Consider the following 9,972-nt stretch of genomic DNA (forward strand, 5'->3'; position numbering starts at 1 on the left):
TAAAAAAATATTGGAATCATACAGCCTGTATAACATACATACATACATACATACATGACATACATACATGACATAAATACATACATACAATACATGAAATACATACATACATGACATACATACATACATGACATACATACAATACATACATACATACATGACATAAATACATACAATACATGAAATACATACATACATGACATACATACATACATACATACATACATACATGACATACATACATACATACATACATGACATAAATACATACATACAATACATGAAATACATACATACATACATACATGACATACATACATGAAATACATACATACATGACATACATACATACATGACATACATACATACAATACATGAAATACATACATACATGACATACATACATACATACATACATGACATACATCATATGATACAGAAAGGACATTTATAACACAACTCAGTGGACTTATAGATAATATACGTATGGAGCATGTAGGATACTAATATATATTATTAATATATAAGTATGGATATCTATGGAGCATGTAGGACACATTAATATATAAGTATGGATATCTATGGAGCGGACACTACCCGCATTTCTCGCCGGAATGATATGAACGCAGTTTTGTTGCTGGTCGGATGGAGATCACAGGCGGACCAAACATAGTGGCTGCTGCTCACACGTTCCAGTCTTGGGTTTGGGTGACTTCTGATCTCTTTAGACCCATTCTGCTCGTTCCCAGGTGAGATAAAGCTTCATCATGTTGTCTGTTTGAACCAGCAGTGTCCGAGTTAGAATACTAGCCCCAGATACTAGTGATGGCGAGATAAAGCTTCTTGAACTGTTGAAGCTTTCCATCAAATTGCGTCACACATGGACCGAAGCTTCATGTTGCTTCATTTGCTCTACTGCGCCATCAAGTGGACAATAAATGTATAGCAGGCAGAGTGATAATGACACCGTGGATTTGGTGTGTGAAGCTTTGAATTGAATAAATGTGCTTGTGTTACTAGGAACAACAACATTTTATTCATTTTTATTTAAAAATAACAATTTCCCCACAGTGCTGGGCTTCAGGCGGTTTCTTTTTTTTGAGACGATTTCACCTGCTTTTGAAAATATCCTTTCACAGGGCACAGATGAAGCTGGGGTACATAGATAATTAACGGCAAGTTTATACAAATTAGGATACACATGTTTGTGTTCTTCCCAATACTGTAGGGGGTTCTGCATCCTTTCGATGTTTGGTTCAGCCAGGTCGGTATGGACCTCCACTGTTGCGTCTGCAGTTACATTTTGGGTCCTCGCCTGCAGGACTGTGGTGTCTAAACGACGCCACAGTTTGTTACCTAAAACAGACAAACAGGCTGTCAGTGTCAGTGAATATATACAATAAGACAATTAGAATGTATCCAGTATACATTACCTTGAGTCACAGGCTGCGAAGCTTCTGATATGGGGGGTTGTGATGACGAGGAGGAGGAGGAGGAGCCAAATCCGAGCCACTTCCCGAATCGGTCACGTGCTACGGCCGGAAGGCGAAGCTTCGCTCTTACCACATACGTCATCAACACACGCCTCGTTACGCGCTTCACAAAAATCTTCCTCTGTTACTCGACACACGCTCCGAAGCGTCGGCTTCATCTCGCCATCACTACCAGATACTACCCTCTGTCTGTACTACCCTCTGTCTGTACTACCCTCTGTCTGTACTACCCTCTGTACTGTACTACCCTCTGTACTGTACTACCCTCTGTCTGTACTACCCTCTGTCTGTACTACCCTCTGTCTGTACTACCCTCTGTAGTGTTCTGTGGTTTAGGGCAGCTCAGTTCTGTACCAGGCAGTGATGCAGCCTGTCAGGTTCTCTGTAGAAGGTTCTGGTTAGAAGCCCCGAGGATCTGAGGCCCTGGGATGAGAGGTGTGTTCACCCCAGATGAGGTCGTTGGTGAACCCCCAGAAACTTAATGCTGTTGTGACCCTCTCCACAGGCCCCCCCTCATCCTACAGCCCCCCCCTCATCCTACAGCCCCCCCCTCATCCTACAGCCCCCCCCTCATCCTACAGCCCCCCCCTCATCCTACAGCCCCCCCCCCTCATCCTACAGCCCCCCCCTCATCCTACAGCCCCCCCCTCGTCCTACAGCCCCCCCCCCTCATCCTACAGCCCCCCCTTCATCCTACAGCCCCCCCCTCATCCTACAGCCCCCCCCTCATCCTACAGCCTCATCCTACAGCCCCCCCCTCATCCTACAGCCCCCCCCCTCATCCTACAGCCCCCCCCTCATCCTACAGCCCCCCCCTCATCCTACAGCCTCATCCTACAGCCCCCCCCTCGTCCTACAGCCCCCCCCCTCATCCTACAGCCCCCCCCCCTCATCCTACAGCCCCCCCTCATCCTACAGCCCCCCCCCTCATCCTACAGCTCATCTTACAGCCCCCCTCCTCATCCTACAGCCCCTCCCCTCATCTAACAGCCCCCCTCCTCATCCTACAGCCCCCCCCCTCATCTAACAGCCCCCCCCTCATCCTACAGCCACCCCCTCACCCTACAGCCCCCCCCCTCACCCTACAGCCCCCCCCTCACCCTACAGCCCCCCCCCCCCCCTCCCTCTGCTCATAATGATCCAGGCTGCCCCGGGTGTCTATATCGGGGGCGTGTCCGACCTGAGGGACCTCCAGGGATTGGCTGCTGCAGGTGTCACTCACATCCTGACGGTGGACGCGGAGGAGGCCGCCCTGCCTGAGGGGTCAGAGTTCAACAGGAAGTTCGTCAGGATGACGGACGACCCCGCCTCCGACCTGCTCAGCCACCTGGACGCCTGTCTGGCCTTCATCCACCACGCCCTGGGGGCGGGGGCGGGGGCGGGGCCAGGGGCGGTCCTGGTTCACTGGTGGGTGGAGCTATGTTTGGGGGTGGGGCTAGTGTGGTAGGTGGAGCTAGTCTGGTGGGAGAGCTAGGTTTGGGGGTGGGGCTAGTGTGGTGGGTGGAGCTAGTGTGGTGGGTGGAGCTATGTTTGGGGTGGAGCTAGTGTGGTGGGTGGAGCTATGTTTGGGGTGGAGCTAGTGTGGTGGGTGGGGCTAGGTTTGGGGGTGGAGCTAGGTTTGGGGTGGGGCTATGTTTGGGGTGGAGCTAGTGTGGTGGGTGGAGCTATGTTTGGGGTGGAGCTAGTGTGGTGGGTGGAGCTATGTTTGGGGTGGAGCTAGTCTGGTGGGCGGTCCTGATTGGTGTCATGTGATAGTTGGGGAGAGGAAGTGTGTGTGGGTCTGTTGTCTGTAACTGTGTGTGTGTGTGTGTGTGTGTGTGTGTGTGTGTGTGTGTGTGTGTGTAGTCATGCAGGTCAGAGTCGCAGTGCTGCCGTGGTAACAGCGTTCCTGATGCAGCAGGCCCGGGGGGCGGGGCCAGGGGAGGGGGCGGGGCCTGGGGGGCTGGACCACGCCTACTCCCTCCTGCAGAAGATCAAACCCGACGTCAGGTACGTCCTCGTCACCATGGTAATAACCTGGGTTGGTTACGGTGTTGTGTGTGTCATGTTTCCATGGTGACAGGTTCGTGCGTATCTCACGCGTTGTCATGGTTACATATCGCTGTCTGTAGCTCCTGTGTTGTCACAGTAACGGTGCTATGCGGTGGGTATCGTATCTCCATGGTAACAGTGCCGTGTGTGTGTGTGTGTGTGTGCGTGTGCGTGTGCGTGTGCGTGCGTGTGTGCGCGTGCGTGTGTCCTGTCTCCACGGTAACCAGCGTGAACGAGGGCTTCAGGGAGCAGCTGCGTGTGTACGAGGCCATGGGCTGTCAGCTGGACGTCAGCAGCCCCGAGTACCGCCTTCACACCCTGACCAGACTGTCTGTCTGTCTGTCTGCCAGCCACACAGGTACACACCCTGACCAGACTGTCTGTCTGTCTGCCAGCCACACAGGTACACACCCTGACCAGACTGTCTGTCTGTCTGTCTGCCAGCCACACAGGTACACCCTCACCTGTCTGTCTGTCTGTCCGTCAGTCTGTCTGCCAACCACACAGGTACACCCTCACCTGTCTGTCTGTCTGTCTGCCGACTACGCCAACCACACAGGTACACACACCACACCCTGACCAGACTGTTTGTCTGTCTGTCTGCCAACCACACAGGTACACCCTCACCTGTCTGTCTGTCTGCCAACCACACAGGTGTCTGAACCAAGGGGTATAACATGTGGGGTGCCACAAGGCTTCATTTTGGGTCCACTTTTATTCCTTGTTTATGTGAATGACCTGCCAGCTGCAGTGAATTGTATGCCGATGATTCTACATTAATAGTGTCTGGGAAGGATGTCCTCCAAATTGAAGCTACTCTTAGCAAAGAGCTTGAAAATGTAAGTGAGCTCATAGACAACAAACTCTCACTGCATCTGGGAAAAACTGAGTCCATTCTGTTTGCTACCAAGGGTAGGCTTCAGAAGGTAGATAAGATACAGGTAACGTGTGGGGGAATGAAATTGTACCCAGAGCTAATGTCACGTACCTGGGCATCACACCTGACCAGTCACTGTCAGGGGACTCTGTCTGTCTGTCTGTCTGTCTGCCAACCACACAGGTAGACACCACACCCTCACCAGACTGTCTGCCGACTACGCCAACTGTCTGTCTGTCTGTCTGTCTGTCTGTGTATGTGTATGTGTATGTGTATGTGTATGTGTATGTGTATGTGTATGTGTATGTGTATGTGTATGTGTATGTGTATGTGTATGTGTATGTGTGTGTGTGTGTGTGTGTGTGTGTGTGTGTGTGTGTGGAAACCCAGAGGAAACCCAGCGGAAAATTGGACACTCATTCCGCTGGTTTTGGAGTTTGGTCTGATTGGCCAGACCTGAATGACCTCTGTGTCCGAGCCGGGGTGTCCCTGGAGTGGGTGCGGTCTGACTCTGAGACTGTTCGGGTCTCAGAGAACTGTATATCTGACCCTCTCACACAGGTCAGGGCAACAGCCTCCTTTGCTGGACAGAGCCACCAGCTAACATCTAGAGGGGCCAGACGGACTCTCATGGACCTTCATCAACATCAACAACAACAACACTGGACTGGTCTGAAACTCCAGGGAAAACTGGCATGTCTTCCCACAGCTGATCACTCTGTTTCTCATTCTTTTCTAAAAAACACTGCGCTCGATGAGGACATTGTCATATTCACAACCAAGGCCAGATTACAAGTCCTTCCTACCAGACTCAACCTCTCTATTTGGTTTCCTTGCACTCAGGTTCCTCATTACTTGCACCACACCACAGAACAGGTTACAGAAACACTATCACACATCTTGAATGGCTGTTATGTTTACAAAGGAATGTATATAGCACGTCATGACAGAATTGTGAGCCTTATAGTAAAGGACATATCACTCCACTTCCCAGTTACAGTGAAAATGTATACACATGCTTGTGTCAATGCATCTATGTTCAATTTCTGTAATGACCAATGTCACTTTTCACAGTTGTCTGCTAACACACCAGATGTTGTTGTTGTTAATGAAGAGTCCAGAGAGGTGTCTGTATTAGAGGTAGCATGCACCTTTGATATAAGCCTAGAGGAAGCCTTCATGACTAAGGTCATGAAATACCAGCAGCTTGTAGATACCATCTCAGAGCTAGGCTATAGGTGTACGCTATTAGTCTTTATATTTGGCAGTCTTGGACATGTGCACAGATTGGTTGTCAGAGGACTACGTCTACTGGGAATGTCCAAGGGAGAAGCAAAAAGGCTCAGCAAGTATTGCTCTGTCTCTGCGATTATTGGCAGCCGCCATATATGGCGGAGACGGTGTTACTTGTACCCGTGAGTCTTGTCCTGTTGTATGTGAAAGACATTGTCCATGTCTGTTTGTGAATGCATCCCATCTGTGCCTTCATTATTTGTGTCCCTGTATACTTGTTTCTATGTGGACATAAATAAATGATTAAAATGTGTGTGTGTGTAACTACGCCAACTGTGTGTCTGTCTGTCTGTCTGTGTATGTGTATGTGTGTGTGTGTGTGTGTGTGTGACACAGATCGACACAGTCAATCACCAGATCCTTCTCTCCATCCTCTCAGACCTGGGCATCTCTGGCACCGCACACTCCTGGTTTTCTTCCTACCTGGCGGGCCGCTCCTACCAGGTGACCTGGAGAGAATCGCTGTCTTCCCCACGAACCCTTTCCACTGGAGTACCCCAGGGTTCTGTCCTAGGGCCCCTACTTTTCTCCCTCTACACCAAGTCTCTTGGCTCGGTAATCTCTTCACATGGGCTCTCCTACCACAGCTACGCAGACGACACTCAACTCTTCCTGTCCTTCCCCCCGTCTGATGTACACGTGGCAACCCGTATCTCAGCATGTCTCGCTGACATTTCAACTTGGATGGCTGACCACCATCTCAAGCTCAATCTTAACAAGACCGAGCTCCTCTTCATCCCCGGGAAAGCCTGCCCTCTCCAAGACTTCTCCATCACAGTGGAGAACTCTACTGTAACCCCCTCCCTGACAGCCAAGAACCTTGGAGTGATCCTGGATAACCGACTATCCTGTGCGGAGAACATTGCAGCAACGGCTCGCTCCTGCAGATTCTTCCTCTACAACATCAGAAGGATACGACCATTCCTCACCAGAGAGGCAGCGCAACTCTTGACCCAGGCACTGGTCATCTCCCGCCTGGATTACTGCAATGTACTCCTGGCTGGGCTCCCCGCTTCAGCCATTAGACCTCTGCAGCTCATCCAGAATGCTGCTGCCCGGCTGGTATTCAACCTCCCCAAATACTCGCATGTCACCCCTCTCCTTCGCACCCTGCACTGGCTCCCGATAGCAGCTCGCATCAGATTCAAGACCCTGGTGCTTGCATACCAGGCAGCTAAAGGGACAGCCCCTGCCTACCTGAAGGAAATGGTAACCCCCCAAACCCCTGCCCGCTCACTCCGCTCCTCCACCTCGGCTGGCCGACTGGCCCCACCTCCTCTACACAGCAGTCGGGCTGCCCGATCACGTCTCTTCACAACACTGGCTCCCCGCTGGTGGAATGAGCTCCCCACGGCCGTCAGAACGGCTGAGTCACTACCCATCTTCCGTCGTAGACTGAAGACCCATCTCTTCAGGTTACATCTTAACTGCTCCTCCTGAGACATCTTCTTACCCTCACCACTACGTCTCCTAAAGACACCCGCTTCCCCCTCTACTGTGTCCCTAAGAACTTCTATTGCCCCCCTTGTACTGTTTCTCAGTTTCTCCAGAAAAAAAAAAAAGTTTTAGTAGAAGGCGATAGGGAGAAGGTTTTTTTCTTCTATCAGTGGCCCCGGGCCCGAGCTAGATTACTCTTCCTGCAACGAATGGTGGATTGCTGATTCACATGCTTAGTATTCAAATGTATTGATTGTAAGTCGCTTTGGAATAAGGCGTCTGCTAAATGCCAAAAATGTAAATGTAAATGTGTGTGTGTGTGTGTGTGTGTGTTTGTGTGTGTAACTGTTCTGTCTCTGCTGCAGAGCTGCAGAATATCCCCAAGGAGGTGTTTGCTGCTGACCCCGCCCACAACACTGGCCCCGCCCACAACACTGGCCCCGCCCCCTGCTCTGAGGTGGTCTACCGCTGCAGGAAGTGCAGGTGAGAGGAGGAGGGGGGGGGAGGGAGGGAGGGATGGGAGGGAGAGATGAGGGACTGGAGTTACATGACTTGACTGGCTTGACTAACAAGATAAAAGAAGCTTCAACATTAAGTGAGAGAAGGAGGAGGTTGTTTCCTGGTGTAACCTCTTCTGTCTTCCCCAGGAGGAGGTTGTTTCCTGGTGTAACCTCTTCTGTCTTCCCCAGGAGGAAGTTGTTTCCTGGTGTAACGCCCTCTGTCTTCCCCAGGAGGAAGTTGTTTCCTGGTGTAACGCCCTCTGTCTTCCCCAGGAGGAGGTTGTTTCCTGGTGTAACGCCCTCTGTCTTCCCCAGGAGGAAGTTGTTTCCTGGTGTAACGCCCTCTGTCTTCCCCAGGAGGAAGTTGTTTCCTGGTGTAACGCCCTCTGTCTTCCCCAGGAGGAGGTTGTTTCTTGGTGTAACGCCCTCTGTCTTCCCCAGGAGGAGGTTGTTTCCTGGTGTAACCTCCTCTGTCTTCCCCAGGAGGAGGTTGTTTCCTGGTGTAACGCCCTCTGTCTTCCCCAGGAGGAAGTTGTTTCCTGGTGTAACCTCCTCTGTCTTCCCCAGGAGGAGGTTGTTTCCTGGTGTAACCTCCTCTGTCTTCCCCAGGAGGAGGTTGTTTCCTGGCGTAACGCCCTCTGTCTTCCCCAGGAGGAAGTTGTTTCCTGGTGTAACGTCCTCTGTCTTCCCCAGGAGGAAGTTGTTTCCTGGTGTAACCTCCTCTGTCTTCCCCAGGAGGAAGTTGTTTCTTGGTGTAACCTCCTCTGTCTTCCCCAGGAGGAAGTTGTTTCTTGGTGTAACCTCCTCTGTCTTCCCCAGGAGGAGGTTGTTTCCTGGTGTAACGTCCTCTGTCTTCCCCAGGAGGAAGTTGTTTCCTGGTGTAACGTCCTCTGTCTTCCCCAGGAGGAAGTTGTTCCGTGGCTCCAGCCTGCTCAGCCATCCCCATGGCAACGGCCCCACCTCGTTCGGCCATAAGAAGCTTGGTGGCCTAGCGACCGGCGACCCCCAACGCTCCCCGTGCACCTCCTACTTCACAGAGCCCGTCCAGTGGATGGAGGAGGCGTTGCTAGGGGTGACGGAGGGACAGGTAACCGTGGCAACGTGAATCTGGGAGGGGGTTTATATATGATAACTCTGGGAGATTTTAGAGGCGTGTGGTCGGAGGTTGGGTGTGTTTTTTCGATAACGATGACGCGGACGCCCACACATGTACTGTGGTTTACTAATACTGTTCCTGTTACTAATGCTGTTCCTGTTACTAATACTGTTCCTGTTACTAATACTGTTCCTGTTACTAATACTGTTCCTGTTACTAATACTGTTCCTGTTACTAATACTGTTCCTGGTCACATTCAGTGCTGACTTCTGCTGGAGGCTAAATCTAATTATGAAAGCGGCAAATAACAAGTGTTCACATCAAAAAAGGTACACATGCATATCCTGGATGTACACAGATGAATAAGGTACACATGCATATCCTGGATGCAGACATCATGGAAGTGGAGAGATGGGGAGTTGACATTACTACTATGAACCAGCAGGCCCAGTGTAGCTGAACACGCGTGTTCTGGGCCTACCAGCAGGCCCAGTGTAGCTGAACACACGGCTCCGTGTGGCCGGAGATACAAACTGTGTTTCGTCGCCGAGGCCTCAGACATGACAGATGGTTGACTCTCTCTCCCCCCCTCCCCCTCCCTCTCTCCCCCCCTCCCCCCCCCTCCCCCCCCCCCTCCCTCTCTCCCCCCCTCCCCCCCCCCTCTCTCCCCCCCTCCCCCCTCCCTTCACCCCCTCCCCCCTCCCTCTCTCCCCCCCTCCCCTCCCCCCTCGCCCCCCCACAGCTGCTGTGTCCTCAGTGCCAGGCTAAACTGGGGTCGTTCAGCTGGGCGGGGGTCCGGTGTTCCTGCGGCCGCTGGGTGACGCCCGCCTTCCAGATCCACAAGAACAAAACAGACGAGATCAAACACGTCTCCATGACAACGGCCCCACGGCAACGTCTCCATGACAACGTCTCCACGGCAATGTCTCAATGACAACGTCTCCATGACAACGTCTCCAATAAACAGTTATCAATGAACACATCTCAGCACGTCTCCTGTGTTACCTGTCTGCCTGCTGCAGGAGAATGTTGTATGATTTAAACAACAAAAAGTGAATTATGTACACATAATATATATATATATATAAAATATATATGTAAATATATATGTATATATAATGTATATGTAAATATCTATGTATATATAAAATATATATGTAAATATCTATGTATATATATATATATATAAAATATCTATGTATATATATATATATATATATATATATATATAAAATGTATATGTAA

General features: G+C 50.8%; 1 protein-coding gene across 1 annotated transcript; it reads left to right on the forward strand.

The window, feature by feature from the left end:
* Positions 1-2,628: 2,628 nt before the first annotated feature.
* On the forward strand, positions 2,629-9,679 carry dusp12 (dual specificity phosphatase 12; the record flags this gene model as incomplete). The annotated part of the gene is made up of 6 exons (XM_080530842.1): positions 2,629-2,900; positions 3,339-3,482; positions 3,752-3,882; positions 7,497-7,614; positions 8,535-8,718; positions 9,470-9,679. 6 exons carry the CDS (start codon positions 2,629-2,631, stop codon positions 9,659-9,661), a joined length of 1,041 nt encoding a protein of 346 aa, XP_080386968.1. The 3' UTR covers positions 9,662-9,679.
* Positions 9,680-9,972: the final 293 nt, after the last annotated feature.

This window comes from Nansenia antarctica (genome assembly GCF_963989245.1).
Source record: "Nansenia antarctica genome assembly, chromosome: 5".
NCBI classification, from domain to species: domain Eukaryota; kingdom Metazoa; phylum Chordata; class Actinopteri; order Argentiniformes; family Microstomatidae; genus Nansenia; species Nansenia antarctica.